Source organism: Panthera uncia, chromosome D4 (assembly GCF_023721935.1).
Source record: "Panthera uncia isolate 11264 chromosome D4, Puncia_PCG_1.0, whole genome shotgun sequence".
Taxonomy (NCBI): Eukaryota; Metazoa; Chordata; class Mammalia; order Carnivora; family Felidae; genus Panthera; species Panthera uncia.
The window spans coordinates 24,041,418-24,060,291 of NC_064807.1; the positions used below are offsets into that span (position 1 = coordinate 24,041,418).

Here is an 18,874-nt window from a genome sequence, read left to right on the forward strand (position 1 = left end):
GTTCAGCTGCATCCTGAACATCTATGCCTACATCTACAGCTATTTCAAACTAAGCATATACAAAATGGGGTATTAGTTACCACTGCCCAAACCAGTTGAAAATGTGCTCTTCCTCTCACACTCAATACCTGTTCATTGTTTTACCAGACTACCTTCACTCAAGGCTTCAGCCATGTGCATTATTCTCCCACAAAACAATTCTCATGCCACTTCCCTTTCTAAAGACCTTTACTAAAATCCAAATGCCTTCAGGCAGCCATTAGAATAGAAGACAGCTGCAAATGACGTATCTGATAAAGGGTTACTGTCCATATAAAGAAATGATACAACTCAAGATCCCCGAAAACAAATAATCCAATTAAAAAATGGGCAGAAGACACTTCTCCAAAGAAGACATACAGATGGCTAACAGACACGTGAAAAGATGCTCAACATCACTAGTCATCAGGAAAGTGCAAAACCACAATGACAGATCACCTCACACCTGTCAGAATGGCTAACTTAACAACAAGAAACAAGTGTTGGTAAGGATGTGGAGAAAAAAGAGCCCTCTTGCACTGTTGGTGGGAATGCAAGCTGGTGCAGCTTGGAAAACAGATGGAGGTTCCTCAAAAAATTAAAAACAGAACTACCCTATAATCCAGGAATTGCACTTGTGGGGATTTACCCAAAAAATACAAAAAAACTACTTCAAAGGGATACATGCACCCCTATGTTTATTGCTGCATTATTTACAATAACCAAACTATGGAAGCAGCCTAAGTGTCCATCGATAGATGAATAGATAAAGAAGATGTGGTGAGTGTGTGTGTGCATCTATCTATCTATCTATCTTATCTATCTATAATGGAATATTATTCAGCTGTAAAAAAGAATGCAGTCTTGCCATTTGCAAAAACAGGGATGGAGCTAGAAAGTTTAATGCTAAGTGAAATAAGTCAGTCAATCAAACACCATATAATCTCACTCATAAGTGAAATTAAAAAAACAAACAAACAAATGAGCAAAGGGGAAAAAAGAGAGACAACCCAAGAAACAAACTCTTAACTACAGAGAACAAATTGATGATTACCAGAGGGGAGATGGGTGGGGGATGGGGGAAACAGGTGATGGGGATTAAAGAGTACACCCACCATGATGAAAAATATAAAATTAAATAAATAAAATTAAAAAAAACAAAGCTTCATAAATTATGAGCAGGACAAAAAAGAACTGCAATTAGAACCACTAGATTGGTGCTACATGAATATATATTTCAATTCTTATCTAAAAACTTGGCCTAAATATATTTATAAGATATAGATGTATATAGTACCTGACAATTTCTTTTTACCTAGGGCCCAGATTGATGTGAATAAATATAAACTAAATGTTAAAAGCTGTCACCAGAAGGGAAATGTTCCATTAAAAGAATTACATCAAAGAACAAAAAGGTACTTAAATTTCTTGGCTTATATATATTTTTTGTTTAGCCATGGTCAACTAAAATTTTACTGCTTTCAATAGTAACTTTAAATTTTAATTTTCAGTTATAAATTCATTTGATGAATAAAAAAAAAAATCTATTGGACTCAAGTTGCTAAGATCCTGTTAAGAATTTCCGCATGTTTGTTCATGGCTGATATTGCTCTGTGGTTTTACCTTCCTGTAATTAAACAAATAAATAAAATAAAATCCAATTGCCTTCAAATACTGACCCCAAATAACATCTCCAATATAACCTTTTACAACTTTCCATTTCTCTAAATTTCAGCAACAATATATTTCTTACCATTTCCATGCCTTTGTAGGTACTGTCTCTACCTGGAAATACCATCTCTTCTGTGAAAAGCTTAGCAATTTTCAATAGCAGCAACTAATTCAGGATTATTTCTGTGATTTGGGAGCACTCTGTCAAATCTCTATAAATTCTACAGTGTACTACAACTATTTACATGTGTATCTTCCTCATTAGACTATGAGCTTCTTGGTACCTCATATTTGTATTTCTTCTCTGTGCCTGGCACAGAGGAGAAAAGGAAAAGGAAAATATAAACCACAAAGAGAAAGCTAAGGGAGATGGGTGGATGCAGTCCAAAAAGGTTTTAGCAGGGATGATTCCTAAAGGCATAAGTAGAGGAGAAAGGGAAATGTAAGAACCATCAGAGCTCGAACTTGAGTTATCATTTTTTTCACCATTGCATATGTGGGGCCCAGAAAAGCACCTGGCACATTATAGGCACTCAACAGATAACTGTTGAGTGAATAAATATTAGTCAAAAAACAATGACACTTGAGATGAATAAGAGATTAAAAAAAAAAGCCTAAGGAAGCAAATCAAAGAGTAATATGCAGGTTTGTGGTTAAAATAAACTGTATAAATAACAAATGTTGGCAAGGATGTGGAGAAATTGGAACCTTCATGTATTTTGGTGATGGGAATGTAAAATGTTGCAGGTGCTATGGAAAACAATATGGCAGTTTCTCCAAAAGTTAAACATATAATTACCATGTGATCCAACAATTCTACTTTTAGGTATATACCCAAAAACTAAAAGCAGGGACTCAAATACTTGTACACTAATGTTCATGGCAGCATTGTTCACAACAGTCAAATGGTGGAAACAATGCAAATGTCCACAAACAGATGAGTAAAATTCAAGATGTAGTATACACGTACAATGGACAATTCAGCCATAAAAGGAATGAAATTCTGATACATGCAAAAAACGTGGATGAAACTTGAAAACATTACGCTAAGTGAAATAAGCCAGACACACAAAGACAAAAATTATATAATTCCATTTATATGAAGTACCCAGAATAAAGCAAATTCATTGGAATTACAGGTAACCAGTGGCTGCAACAAAAGAAGAACAGCAGTTATTTAATGGGTACAGAATTTGCTTGGGATGATGAAAAAGTTCTGGAAGTAGATAGTGGTTATTCACATAGCACTGTGAAGATAATTAATGCCAATAAATTGTATACTTAAAAATGGTTAAAATGGAAAATTTAATGTTATATATATTGTAACATGAGAAGAAAATTACACTGTTATTCAGATTTTATATCATTAATGAGAGTTTAAAAACCTGAACAGTAGAAATGTTATTTCTATTGATCAAATATTACACATATTTACATGTAAGAAAAACAGAAAAGTACCATGTAAGAGAATTATTTTAGTTTACAACAGTAAATAAATACAAACCTCCCATTGAGTGATCACATTTTTCAGCTTCTGGATTTCAGCATCTTTCCTTTCAAGTTCCAACTTTAGTCTTTCAATTCTTCCATCTTTCAGAACTACTTCCTAAGAGAGAAAAACACTATTTTAGAACTAAGATAGTTCTACCATTTCTGGTTTACAATATTTACAATATTTGTGAACGTTTAAGAGGAAAAAGCCTGATTTTTCCCAATTTTAATTCATTTTCTAAAGCAACCCTAAACCGTTGACTACATTTCCACTTCTACTCAATTATAATTGTAATTATTACAGTAAAAGCAAATAAGATATTTATGATTAATCTCAAACTACAAGCATAACAGAATAATATCAAACTTTGAAATATTTCTATACTGGGATAAACATATTAAAAGTGCTCTGTGACGGGGAGCCTAAGTGGCTCAGTCATTTCGAGCATCTGACTTCAGCTCAGGTCATGATCTCACAGTTCTTGAGTTCCAGCCCCATGTAAAGCTCTCTGCTGACAGCTCAGAGCCTGGAGACTGTTTCAGATTCTGTGTCTCCTTCTCTGTCTCTGTCCCCTTCCCTGTTCATGTTCTGTCTGTCTCTCTGAAAAATAAATAAAACATTAAAAAAAAAAGTGCTCTGTGACAAGTTGCTATTCGTTTATCTTTAAAACTCAAAAGAATTCAAAATGTACGAGAAGTAATCAATTATAATTTATACTTATTTTATAATTTATATTTTATACTTGATTATAAAATATAATAAGTAACAAATAATAATAGAACCCCAAAATTAACAGCTTTTCTGTATATCAGCAATTACTAGGCAGAAAATATAACTAGAAAAACCAATTCCTCTTCAGTAGCTATAAAAAATATCCCTAGAGGCACCTGGGTGGCTCAGTCGGTTAAGCATCCAACTCCTGATTTCAGCTCAGGTCATGGCCCCACATTGGGCTCACACTGAGCATGGACCTGCTTGGGATTCTCTCTCTCCCTCTCTCTCTGCCCCTCCCCCTGCTGATGTACGCACATGGTCTCTCTCAAAATAAACATTTAAAAAGTATATCTCTAAAATTAAAATTCAGAAATGTTTAGGATCTATAAAGAAAATTATAAAATACCAAAGAGGACATGGAACAAAGTATGTTTGCAGATGAGAAGACTAAATATTATTTAGGTAGTTCAATAAAATTTCAATTGAAATTCCAGTCAAAACTTCATCCAGGAGAATACAGAACAGAAACAAAACGTTAATGCAATGAAGAGGAATTTGTCTACCGAATAATTGTACACTATATTGCAAAAATAACTAAAGTAGTGTGGTCAGGGCACGTAGGTAGACAGAGCCACTGTGCTAGAAAAGAAATTCCAGAAAGAGACTTAAGATATAAGAATGTTTTTTTAATGTTTATTTATTTCTGATAGAGAGAGACAGACCATGAGTAGGGGAGGGGCAGAGAGAGAGGGAGACACAGAATCTGAAGCAGGCTCCAGGCTCTGAGCTGTCAGCACAGAGTCTGATGCGGGGCTCGAACCCACGAACTGTGAGATCATGACCTGAGCCGAAGTCAGACACTCAACTGACTGAGCCACCCAGGCACCCCGAGATATAAGAATTTATTGTAACATACTTACGGTATTTTAAAGAAGTGAGAAAAGGCTGAATTACAGAACAAATGTAGGTTACAGGATAAATGGCTAACTGGGGAAAAAATCAAGTTAAATAAATCCCTGCCATCCTGCACCACATACCAAAACAAATTTAAATGCAAAAAATCATCTTACAGTCACATAAGAGTATAAATTGGTTCTATTTATCTAATGACTAATGTGGCAACATTAACTTACTCTACAGAAACTCTACACCTAACTGCTAGGTGCTGTGTGTACTGACTCTTGCTCTCTGGGACTTGTCCCAGAGGAGGCAGATATAACATCAATGCAAGGTTTTAAGCCATGAAGAAAAGCAGCACAGTGCTATAAAGGGAATAATGTGGACTATTCCCTGGTGGATCAGGGAAGTGTTCTCTGAGGTAGTGACACTTAAGATGAACTTTGAAAAAAAAAAAAAAAGAGATGAACTTTGAGAGATGGGAAGGAACTGGTTAAGCAAAAAGTAGAGGTAAGAGATTTCCAAGTAGAAAGAGCAGTATGTTTAAAGGCTCTGAGGCAGGAGAGAGCCCGAATTTGAAGGGGAAAGAGGCCAGTATGGTTGGAGTTTAGTGAGGGGGAAGATAGTAGAAGACAGAAGCCTAATCTTGGAGAGGCTTGTGAAGCAGTGAAAGATTTTGAGCAGGACTATCAGATTTATATTTATGTTACATTTATGTTTTTCAGGGATCACTTTGACTGCTGTGGAAAATGGATTAGAGTGGGTAGGAAAGATATAAAGACCCTTTAATAACAACTGCAAACCCAGGTCAGAAAAGATTATGCCTGAGATTAGAAGTTTAGATAGAGAGAAGTATATCATAGGAAAAACTATTTGGGAGCAGAATCTACAGTATTTATTGGGGGTTGAATGTGGCAGGTGAGGATGATAGGCTTCAAGATTCTAGTTTAAGGAATAAGGGGAGTGGATCCAAATTAGACATATATATATTAGGCCCAAGAACTGCACTTCTAGGAATTTACCTTCAATAGGTAAGTGAGGTGGGGAGAATATCAGAGTGTTCACTGAAGACTTATTACAACAAAAAAACTGGACTTCAATTTATATATATATATATATATATATATATACACACACACACACACACACACACACACATATATATATATACATATATATACACATATATATATATGTTTATTTTTGAGGAGAGGAGGGCAGAGAGAGAGAGGGAGACACAGAATCTGAAGCAGGCTCCAGGCTCCAAGCTGTCAGCACAGAGCCTGATGCTGACAAACTCCCACACTGCAAGATTATGACCTGAGCTGAAGTCAGACACTTAACCTACTGAGCCAGCCAGGCAGCCCTATTATTTTTAAACATTTATTTACTTTGAGAGGCGGAGGGGGAGATAGAGAGTGAGCAGGGAAGGGACAAATAGAAAGGGAGAGAGAGAATCCCAAGCAGGCTCTGTACTGACAGCAGACTCAAAGCCACAAACCATAAGATCATAACCTGACCTAAGCTGAAACCAAGAGCTGGATGCTTAACCTACCGAGCCACCCAGGCACCCCTGGACATCAATTTAAATGCCCAACAACAGGATACAGGCTAAACACGTGGTAAATTCACAAAACTGAAAACTCCAAAGTCACTAAAAATGATATAGAACTATAAAACATTCACAGGGTCTTAATATTATGATACCATATGCAAAGAAGAAATTTGGAAGTATATACACTAAAAATGTAATAACTCTTAGGAGATTTATTCTTGTGAGATTATAGAAATTTCACTTTATCATTTAAAAATTTCTTTTTATTATGGTATCTGGGTGGCTCAGCTGGCTCAGGTCATGATCTCACAGTCTGTGAGTTCGAGGCCCACATCAGGCTCTGTGCTGACAGTGTGAAGCCTGCTTGGGATTCTTTCTCCCTTTTTCTCTGCCCTTCTCCTGCTTTCTCTCTCTCTCTCAAAATAAATAAACATTTAAAAAAACTAAAATTTCCTTTTATCAAAATTGTTTTATACTGAGTATGGAATAATATGAATTACTATTCTAGTTTTGAAAAAATGGAAACACAGAAGTATTAAAATCTAGATGAATATCTATCATCTTTGAGTAGGAAAGTACTTCTGAACATACCAAAGGGAAAAAACTGAAAGGAAAAGACTGACAGATTTAACTTGATGAAAAATTTCCACAAAAATACTATAACGAAATCAAAAGGTAAATGAGAAACTGGAAAAAACAGTCACAACCATATGACAGGCATATAACCAATAAACATGAGAAAGTACACAATTTCGCCAGTAAGCAAAGAAATGTTATCTCAAACTGGTACATTTAAAATATTTTTCTTTCTCAATGTGGGTAACTGAAAGCAATTTAGTGTTTTAAAATACTCAATTATTTAATGTATAAGAATTATTACTTAATAACTCAAAATGCTCACCATATTTATTTAGCTAAAAAGTGGTCCATAGAACGGTTTCCACATTATTGGAGGAAAAAAGTATATATCATTAGAAAAGCAGGACCACAACAAATTATCAGTAGTTTTCTTCAGGTGAATAAAATTAAGGTCATTTTTTCCCACTGAATCTACAAACTGGAGATAACATCTACCAACTTCTAGTTAACTGTGCAAATTAAATGAAATAATCATTTTAAATAATGTTTAATACAGCAACCTCTCAAGTACTAATTTTTGCTATTATCATTTCTCCACTTTACAGAAAATCATACTGTTTTTTTTTAATGTTTTATTTATTTTTGACAGAGAGAGAGTCAGAGCATGAGCGGGGGAGAGGCAGAGAGCGAGGGAAACACAAAATCCGAAGTAGACTTCCAGGCTTTGAGCTGTCAGCACAGAGCCCGACGCGGGGCTCGAACTCACAGACCACGAGATCATGAGCTGAGCCGAAGTCCGACCCTCAACTGACTGAGCCACCCAGGCGCCCCGAGAAAATCATGCTGTTTTAATGTACATTCATTTTTATAAAATCCTGTATTTCAAGAAATAACTTAAAAAAATATCTTCTAAGTAGAAAATATTATACTATAATGAAGATACAAGGATGTAGAAGATAAAGTCCATGTCCACAAGGGATTTGTAATCTGTTATAATAAAAATGTGCTCTGTGAAATGTGCCATAAGAAAAACAAAATGCTGTCTAGTAAGAAAAAGAAGGAAAGATCACATCCAGATTTTCTATGTTTCGCGTGTAGGGTGGGGCAGTGAGAGAAAGCTTCACAGAGAAGATAGCATGTGACATGAACCTTGAGCAAAGCTAGGGAGGATTGAGCACTCTGTGACAGGTATGCTCTGCTCTAGCTATGAGAAAATCTGGGAAAGAATATAGTTGGAGTTAATTAGGTTGAAACTATATCACAGAACAATGCTTTCCAGCTTATATGACAGTGACCCACATTAAAGAATGTTTTAGATCATGACCCAGAATGCACATACATGTCAGTGTATGTAGGTATATGTTGTGTATGTGTACATATATGCATTGGAACAAATTTCATAAAATACGAGTAGGTAGATGGTTTATATACTCTTGACACTTTTTTTCTATTATCTACTATATTTTTCTACTATCTATCTATAAATCTACTAAATTGATTTCTGGACCTGTTAAATGAGTTGGAACTCTCAGTTTGAAAAGCACAGACTGAGGACTTTACATATCAGGTCAAGGACATTGTACTTGATTCAACAGACATTGACATTTAAGGGCTTGTGTGGCATGGTAGAAGTCACACTTTTTAAAAAGCCATCTGGTGGCAGTGTATAAGAGGAATTACACCTACCATTGGAAGGCAGGAGGCAGGAAGACTTGTCAAAAATTACTGAAATAATACCAGTAAGACATAATGAGGGCCAAAATTAGAAAAGTGTTCATGAAAATAGAAGAGAAGATAGATTTGAGAAATATTTCAATGATTAAAAACTCCCAAACCTTGAAAAACAGAAAAGTAATAAAAGAAGTTTAGAGTCTGGATATCTGGATAAAATGACAGAACCAAAAACAGAAATGATGGAAGTCAAGCCAAATGTTTGGTTTGGAGAGTAAATGATGGGCATGAGTTTGGACATAGTGAGTATGGGTATCAACTGAACAAAAGAGCAAGATATACCACAAGGGCAATTAATAAAACAGAGCCCTCAAGTCCATAAGACCAGGAGTGGATGATCTACCCAATGCTGGTAACGTTATGGACAATCTAGTAAGCTCATACCCTGCTACTAGAAGACAATGTTGATACACATCAAGAGCAACACAGATGTTTATATCCTTTGATTCAATTATAATTACTACTTTTAAGAATTTATTTCAAGGAGGGGTGCCTGGCTGGCTCAGTTGGTGAAGTGTGTAGCTCTTGATTTGGGGGTTATGAGTTCGAGCTCCACATTGGGTGTAGACATTACCTAAAATAACAAAATCTTTAAAAAAAATTGCAAGAAAATAATTCATCAAAAAAACTAAACATAAGAAGATGTTCAATGAATATCAAGTGACCAATTCTCAACCATCTAAATATTCAATAATAGGGCAATGAATGACCAAGTGAATTATACTGTCTTGATTTGACAATATAATGCATGGTTTACAAAAGGGGCTACAAAACTATATTCCCTATTGTTATAATTATTTTTTTTTTCAACGTTTTTTATTTATTTTTGGGACAGAGAGAGACAGAGCATGAACGGGGGAGGGGCAGAGAGAGAGGGAGACACAGAATCGGAAACAGGCTCCAGGCTCCGAGCCATCAGCCCAGAGCCTGACGCGGGGCTCGAACTCACGGACCGCGAGATCGTGACCTGGCTGAAGTCGGACACTTAACCGACTGCGCCACCCAGGCGCCCCAATAATTATTTTTAAATACTCATGCATGTGGTATTTTCCTAGAAAAGCAGTATTCAAAAATGAAACATGTTGTGTTAAGGATGGTTGAATTAGGAGGGGACGCCTGGATGCCTCAGTTGGTTAAGTGCCTGACCCTTGATTTTGGCTCAGGTCATGATGTCAAGGTTTGTGGGTTCGAGCCCCATGTCAGCTTCTGCGCTGACAGTGTGGAGCCTGCATGGAATTCTCTCTCTCCCTTTCTCTCACCTGCTCATGCCCTCTTTCAAAATAAATAAATCAACTTTTAAAAAAAATGGTTAGGGACATCTGGCTGGCTCAGTCAGTAGAGCACATGACCCTTAATCTCAGGATCATGAGTTCAAGCCCCATGTAGGTGTGGAGCCTACTTAAAAAAAAATACAATAAAATAAATTAAAAAGATGGGGCGTCTGGGTGGCTCAGTAGGTTAAGCATCCGACTTTGGCTCAGGTCATGATCTCGTGGTTTGTGGACTTGAGCCCCGCATCAGACTCTATGCTGACAGCTTAGAGCCTGAAGCCTGCTTCGGATTGTGTCTCCCTCTCTCTCTCTGCCCCTCCTCTGCTCACGCTCAGTCTCTGTCTCTCTCTCAAATAAAACATTAAAAATTTTTAAAAAACAGAGGTTTATTAGGATTGACTTATTTTCTACCTTTGAAAATTCCTGGCATATTAATGTATAATAAAAGAGGATTTTCACCTTGGCAAAAAGAAGGGTTTTCTTTTTCTGAGAAAGGAGCACAATGGAGAGAGGAAGGAGGTAAAGAGAGAAAAGTATTTTTTATTTAAAAAAAAAATTTTTTTTTTTAATGTTTATTTTTGAGACAGAGAGAGACAGAGCATGAACGGGGGAGGGTCAGAGAGAGAGGGAGACACAGAATCGGAAGCAGGCTCCAGGCTCTGAGCTGTCAGCACAGAGCCCGATGCGGGGCTCAAACTCACGGACCGCGAGATCATGACCTGAGCCGAAGTCGGCTGCTTAACTGACTGAGCCAGCCAGGCACCCTGAGAAAAGTATTTTTTAAATGGTCTTAATCTTTTTCTTTTCCCCATTACACTCAATGATATACTATGAGAAAATCTTAATTTTTTTAATTTTGAAAAATTTTGCATATGCAGAAGTAGACCTTCATAATCTAAACCCAATCTATTTCCCCAGCCCTGTTACCCCACCTTCACATACCCTGTACATATCTCAGTGCAAAATCTTCTATTTTCTGAATATTCGCTCTATGGCTTATGCAGCTCTGGGCCTCTGCTCTTGCACTTCCCGCAGGCTCCCTCTATTTCTCTTACAGTTTATTCATCATTCAACATCCATCCCAAATGTCAATTCATCAGACACCTTTCACAATTCCCCCAGGGAGGGAGCTAGTACCTTCTCTATTCAAAGCCTCGTGTTTATCGTGCTTCTCTCTCTCAAAGCCTTCATCATGCTGAATGATACTGTATAGGTCTGCCTACTCCTATCCCCACTGCTCTGAGTATCTAAGTGAAGGACAGTCTCACCCATCTCGGTATTCCCACTCCCTGTACTGGTGCCTAACAGTACCTAGCACATAGCACACATTCAGCAATATTCAATGAATGGAGGACCTCACACTTGATAACATAAGAATCTATGTGGGATAATGACTACGATAATACCCTAAAATTGTAGCATCATATCATAATTGGATTCCACTGCTTAAGTTTTTTTTTTTTAAAGGAAAATTGCATCTTAATTTCACTGTGATTTTAAGAGAATTTTCTATTTTACATGCCTGGTTGTGTTCATGAGCTGCGCAATTATCTGTTCCATTATATTCTGTAAGCTGTTCTCTTCTTTTTTCTCTAATAAGAATTTTATGAACATCATCTTCCAGTCTATTGAAGAATCCTCCATCATGTGATAAAGTCTGAGAACTCAATTCCTGTCAAAAATGAATTAGGATTTACTATCATTCAACACAAAAATGGATGTATTTAATAAACCTAGTCAGCCACTACAAGACTAGAGAATGAAAGAAAAATGGTAACTAAGAGATAAACAACCATCTGATTCTTTTTTGTCTCCAGAAGATAAATAGTAGAGGCACATTCTTAGATGTCCTTCTCTTCATAGTTTTTTGAGTTGGGTACTGCTTGATTAAAAAAAAAAAAAATTTGTCCATATACCATACAATTCACCCATTTAATATGCACAATTCAATGGTTTTTAATATATTCACAAGTGTGCAACCATAACTACAATAAGTTTCATCATCCCCAAAACAAATCCTGAACTTATTAGCAGTCATTCCCCATTTCCTCCTAATACCTTCACCCTTAGTTGTCCGCTGCATGACATTAATCTACCTTTTGTCTGTATAGATCTGCCTACTCTGGATATTTGATATAAATGAAACCATTCAACATGTGCCCTTTTGTGACTGGCTTCTTTCACTTAGTACAATGCTTTCAAAGTTCACCTATATTATGACATGTATCAATACTTCACTCCTGATTACCAAATAATATCCTACTGATGGATACACTACACTTCATTTCTCCATCCATTGGCTGATGGACATTTAGGTGGTTTCCACTTTTGGGCTGTTATGAATAATGCTACTATAAATATTTAAGAACAAGTTTTTGTGTGGCTATGTTTTCAATTCTCTTGGGTTTATACTTATGAGTAGCTGGGACATGTGGTAACTCTATGTCTAACTTCTTGAGGAATTGCCAGATAGTTTTCCAAAGCAGCCATACCATTTTATAATCCCATCAGTAGAACTCATGAGGGTTCTAATTTCTCCACATTCTCACCAACACTTGCCATTATAGTGAGTGTGAGTGGTATCTCACTGTGGCTTTGAGTTGCATTTCCCTGATGGCTAATGGGGCTGAGCATCTCTTTCATGTGCTTATTGGACATTGGTGTATCTTTTTGGAAACACGTCTACTGAGATGTTTTGCCTACTTTTTAAATGGATTGCCTTTTATTTTTGAGTAGTAAGTTTTTTTACATATTCTGGATACAAGCCTCTTATCCAATATATGATTTGGAAATATCTTCTCCCATTCGATGGGTTGTCTTTTCACATTCTTGATAGTGACCTTTGTGTTACAAAAGTTCTGAATTTTGACAATGTCCAATTTATCCAAGAAACCATGACCTAACTCAGTTATGAAGATTTACTCCTATAATCTCTTCCAAGAGCTTTACTGTTTTAGCTCTTACATTTATGTCTGTAATCCATTTTGAGTTATTTTTTTATGTGTATGATGTGAACGAAGGGTCCAAACTCATTCTTTTGCATGTGGATATCCAGCATTATTTATTGTGAAGATCATTCCTTCCTCCACTGAATTGTCTTGGCACGCTTATACAAAACCAATTGAACATAAATTGGTTTCATAAAGAGTTTCCTTCTGGATTCACTTCTATTATGTCAACCTATATGTTTACCCTTATGCCATACCACACAACCCTGATTACTGTAGTTCTGTATTGCTCAATCTTTTATATTTAAGAAATAACTTTTACATAAATTCTACATACCAGTGATAAAGAAACAAGATTTTATCACAATCTATTCAATTACATTAAATTAGAAATTTTACATGTTCTCCAATAAAAGCAGCATTTCCTCTACAACTTCTTGTCATAAAGACAGAGACTAAAGAAATGTTCCTCTTATTCTCCTTGGTTTCACATATGTCCCACATTCTTGAGCTGTAACACTCAAACTTTACCCATTTCAGTTGTTTTTGTAAGCAAATGATCCAACAGTTCAAATTCCTTTCCTTTCATATTATCTTAGAAAGCATCTGAAAGAGGGGTGCCTGGGTGGCTCAGTTGGTTAAGCATCTGACCCTTGCTTCCAGCTCAGATTGTGATCTCACGGGTCTTGAGATCAAGTCCCTTGTAGTCAGGCTCTGCTTGGGATTCTCTCTCTGCTCTTCCCCCTCATGCACGCATGTGTGGCCCTGTGCAGGGGCTCTCTCTTAACATAAACATTTAAAAAAAAGATAGCATTTTACAGAAATAAAGATGTGTATTGCTGCTTAAGAAATAAACAAATGACATTAAAAAGTTTGTGTATCACTTTGCATTTTGCAAAACACACAAGCATCACTTTGATTCTCATTACCATAAGAGATTAATAGAGCAAGACTTATTTTGTCACAAAGTAATCATGGCCTCAGGAAAGTTGAATAACTTGCCCATGAGTCATTCTATTGTTACATGGTACAGATATAACTCTAAGTCTACTGCTTAATAAAATATGTCCGGTATATTCTGGTAAGATTTTACTTTAAAGCAATAAATACAACAATGCTTAAAACAGCTAAGCTTTGACGGAAGGAATAACATGATGGCAACTAATAGGCCTCTGGATGTCACTTCTCTAAAGAGTACAGTTCTAGTCAACATCGTTGTTTTTTGAAGGCTACTACCATTAGCTGTAGAGGGTTACTACAGCATGCCTATCCCAAAGGTACTCTGTCCTGGAGTATTTTTCAGTGAAGCAGAAAATGTCTTTGTAGAATAAGGATAGAATTTTTCAAAATATAGTTTGATAGGAAACTAGGGGGAAAAGAAGCAAAAAGGAATTACCCACAACTCCCCTTACCACACACACATCCCAACAGAAAAAAGGCAAACATGTGGCAAATGTAAGAACACAGACTCTTTAATAAGTTGAGCCAATTCAATTTCAATTTAACTCAAATACTGAACATCTATTATGTGCCAAGCATACAGTGAGAAAGACAGTATGGTATTTGTATAAGTACAGCCTTATAGATCACTGGAACATAACTCAGAGTCTAGATCCTAGCTTTCACATATATGGTCAGTTTTTTAAAAAGGAGTCAAGGTATTCCTTTAAGGAAACAAGAGTATTCTCAACAAGTGGTGCAGGGACAACTGGGCACACACACGCCAAAGGTGAATTTGGCTTCTTTTTGCACACTGAATACAAAAATTAACTCAAAACAGATCCTGGAGAGGATCCTGGGAAGATGGTGGAGAAAGAAGCACCTCATCTAGACAACTGCACTGATAGAATCTATCTGATGTAACTATTTTAGAATTCTGGAATCTGTTGAAGGCTTGCAACTTCCAGGGAAAGACTTAGATGGTAAACTGAGATGAATTTTGGTTAATTTTAGCTCTTAGTACAGTAGCAGCTACTCATCCCCTGTCCTCAGTCATGTGGCAGGCATCTGTGTGAAATGTTTGTGGAGCAATTTGCACAATTTATGGGAACTAGGGTGAGCAAAAAAGGACCCTGTCCTCCAAATAATGGGAATCTGCTCTGGTCACTGATTGCGGCTCTGATCACAGAAGTGCAGACAAAGAAACAAAGAGGCAGGCAGCCATTGTAGTTGTACCTCCTCACACTGTTGCAAGCTCCTCCCCCTCCAGCTGAAGTGACTTCCACTGGATTCAAAGGGTTGGTGCCCTTTTTCCCTCCTTCATATTTTGCTTTTTCACTTTTGGGAGCCAGACATTAAAAACTAGGACACTCAAAAGCAAATGTCTAGAAGGGGAAAATTAAAAAGTGACTGTGCACGTGCAAGGTAAAAGGCCCAGAAAAGACCTAAGAAATTAAGTTTACACCTCATGTTGATCCTTTGAACAGAGATAGCCTACAACAATTTAAAAAAAAAAAAGGTTTTTTTTAAATAAAACCCACCACTATCCAAGGAAGGAGAATTTGATTTCCAGAGTTACCACATTATTAGTTTCAAATGTCTAGCACTTAACAAAAAAAATCACAATGTATTCAAAGAAATACAAAAGTGCAGCCTATTGAGAGGCAAAAAATAAATCAACAGAAACTGTCCCTGAAAAAGACATATGACAGTCATATGTGACAAAAACTTTAAAATTCTTTTTTTAACATTTATTCATTTTTTTTTTGAAAGGCAGAGAGACAGAGCACGACTGGGGGAGGGGCAGAGAGAAAGGGAGACACAGAATCCGAAGCAGGCTCCAGGCTCTGAGCTATCAGCACAGAGCCTGACGCAGGGCTCGAACTCACGGACTGCGAGATCATGACCTGAGCCAAAGTCGGCCACTTAACTGACTAAGCCACCCAGGCACCCTATGTGACAAAGACTTTATAATAACTATCATAAAAAGATGCTCAAAGAACTGAAGGAAGTTGTGGAAAAAAATCAAGAAAACAATGTGTGAACAAAATGGAAATATCAGTAGAGACAGAAAATCTGAAAAGATACCAAAAAAAAAAAAAACTCTGGAGCTGAAAAGTACAACTGAAATGACAAATTAAAGGCAGAACTGAACTAGCAGAAGAAAGAATCAGTGAACTTAAAGATAGGACAATGGAAATTACATAGGCAGAAGACTAGAAAGAATAATTGAAGAAAGTAAACACTCTAAGGGACCTATAGGATACCACCAAGCAGGACAATATACACATTGTGGGGGTCTCAGAAGGAGAAAAGACAAAGAAACAGAAAATATTTGAAGAAACAATAAGAAAATTTGCCATATTTGATGAAAGACATGAGTATAAACATCTAAGAAGTTCAAAGAATTTCAAGTAAGATGAACTCAAAGAGAGCCACACCAAGACCCACTATAAACAAACTTTCAAAACACAAAGAAAAAAATCCTAAAAGCAGTAAGAAGTAAATTACCACATACAAGGGAGCTTCACTGAGATCATCAGCAGATTTGTCTTCAGAAACGTTGGAGTCCAGAAAACATGGGCCAATATATTCAAATGCTAAAAGAAAAAAAACTTTCAACCTTTTTTTTTTTTTTTAATGTGAGAGAGTACAAGCAGAGAAGAGGGGCAGAGGAGGAGAGAGTCTTAAGCAGGCCCCAGGCTCAGCATGGAGCCCAACGCAGGGCTTGACCGCATGACCCTGGGATCATGACCTGAGCCGAAAACAAGAGTCAGACACCCAAATGACTGAGCCACCCAGGTGCCCCATAACCAATTATCTTATATGTGGCAAAACTGTCATTCAGAAATAAAGGAGAAATCGAGACATTCCCAAATAAACAAAAACTGAGGTTGTTTGTAAACACCAGACCTGCCCTGGAAGAAATGCTCAAGGGAGTCCTGACAAGGTAGAAGAAAAGACAGTGACTCAGAGCCATTCAGAGAAACATAAACCTAAATAAAGGTAAATATATTGGTATGATAAAAGCCGGTGTTACTATAACAATGTATTTAACTAGATTTTTTTTCGAAAGATTTAAAAGATTAATACATTTAAAGAAAAAATAATTAGGGGTGCCTGGGTGGCTCAGTTGTTTGAGCATCTGACTTTGGCCTGGGCCACCATCTCTGGGTTTGTGAGCACAAGCCCTGCATCAGGCTCTGTTCTAACAGCTCGGAGACTGGAGCCTGCTTCAGACTGTGTCTCCCCCTCTCTCTCTGCCCCTCCCTAACTCGTGCTCTGTCTCTCAAAAACAAATAAACATTAAAAAAAATTTTTTTAAGAAAAAACAATTAGTGTAAAAGCTAGTATTACTATAACTTTGGTTTGTAACTCCCAATCTTGTTTTCTATATGATTTAGGAAACTAATGCATTAAAAAAATTTTTTTAACATTTATTCCTTTTTGAGAGACAGAGAGAGACAGCATACAAGTGGGCGGGGGTAGGGTGGGCAGAGAGAGTGGGAGACACAGAATCCAAAGCAGGCTCCAGGCTCTGAGTTGTCAGCACATCAGCACAGAGCCCAATGTGGGGCTCGAACTCATGAACCACGAGATCATGACCTGAACCTAAGTCAGATGCTCAACCGACTGAGCCACCCAGGCACCCCATAAAATAATCATTAGTTTATGTTTTGGGGCATGCAATGTACTAAGATGTAATTGTGTAACATCAACAACCAAAGGGCTAGGGATGGCAGTGTAAAAAGCAGAGTTTTTGTATGCTAATGAAGTTAAGCTGTTATAAATTCAAATTAGAGTGTTATAGCTTCAGGATGTTAAATGTAATCCCCATGGTAATCACAAAGAAAATAGCTACAGAATATACACAAAAGGAAACAAGAAAGGAATTTAAACATTTCACTACAAAAAATCAACTACACACAAAAGACAGTAATTCAGGAAATGAAGGACAACAAAGCTATAGGGCATATAAAAAATAAACAGCGCACTGATAGAAATCCCTCATCATCCATAATTACTTTAAATGTAAATGGAGTAAACTCCCTAATGAAAAGACAGAGATAGGCGGAATGGATAAAAACACACATCCAACTATATGGTCTCTACAAGAGACTCACTTGGGATCTAAAGACACAAATAGACTGAAAGTGAAGAGATGGAAAAAGATATACTGTGAATATAGTAACCAAAAGAAAGCAGGAGAGACTATAATGAATATCAGACAAAACAGACTAAAATCAAAAAAGTTTACAAGAGACAAAGACGACATTATATATTAATAAAAGGTCTAATACAGCAAGAAAATATAACAATTATAAAAATTTACATACCCAATGACATACCCATAAAAATATATGAAGTAAAAACTGAGAGAATTGAAGGGAGAAATAGGCAGTTCTATAGTAATAGTTGGAGACTTCAATAACCCACTCTCAATTATGAAGAGAATAATTAGAAGCTAAGTAGGGAAATAAAGAACTTAACACAATAAACCAACTAGATCTAACAAATACAGAACACTCTACTCAACAATAACAGTATACACATTCGTTTCAAGTGCACATGGGGCATTTCCTAGGACAGCCCACATATGAGGCCACAAATGAAGTCTCAATAGCTTTTAAAAGACAGATTATATAAAGTATCTTTTCAGACAACAACGGGATGGACGTAGAAATCAAAAACAGAGAAAAGTGGAAAATTCGCAAAATTGCAGAAATTAAACAACACAGTTTTAAATAATTAATGGATCAAGAAAGAAATCACAAGGGAAATTAGAAAAATACTTAGAGACAAATGAAAACCAAAACACACCATATCAAACCTTACAAGATGCATCAAAAGCAGTGCTAAAGGGGAAACTTATAGCTATAAATGCTTGCCTTAAAAAACAAGATCTCAAATCAACAACTCAACTTTACAACTTAAGGAACTAGAAAAAATAAACAAAAAACTAAACCCAATGCTAGCAAAATGAAGGAAATAAGATTAGAGGTAAACAAAATAGAGAATAGAAAAATAAGAGAAAATCAATGAAACCAAAAGTTGGTTC

The 18,874-nt window shown here is 36.6% G+C and overlaps 1 protein-coding gene across 8 annotated transcripts in view; it reads right to left on the reverse strand.

Annotated features, from left to right (window-relative positions):
- Window positions 1-18,874, reverse strand: part of GKAP1 (G kinase anchoring protein 1) — an 80,699-nt gene that overhangs the window by 8,902 nt on the left and 52,923 nt on the right. For 6 of the 8 annotated variants that reach the window (XM_049651693.1, XM_049651879.1, XM_049651943.1 and 3 more), the window contains 2 exons: window positions 11,451-11,600; window positions 3,194-3,295 (listed from right to left, as the gene is read on the reverse strand). In XM_049651693.1, coding sequence (XP_049507650.1) covers window positions 3,194-3,295; window positions 11,451-11,600 — 252 coding nt within the window. Of the gene's footprint in view, window positions 1-3,193; window positions 3,296-11,446; window positions 11,601-18,874 lie in introns of all 8 variants that reach the window. The other 2 variants (XM_049651817.1, XM_049652168.1) reach the window with 2 other exon arrangements.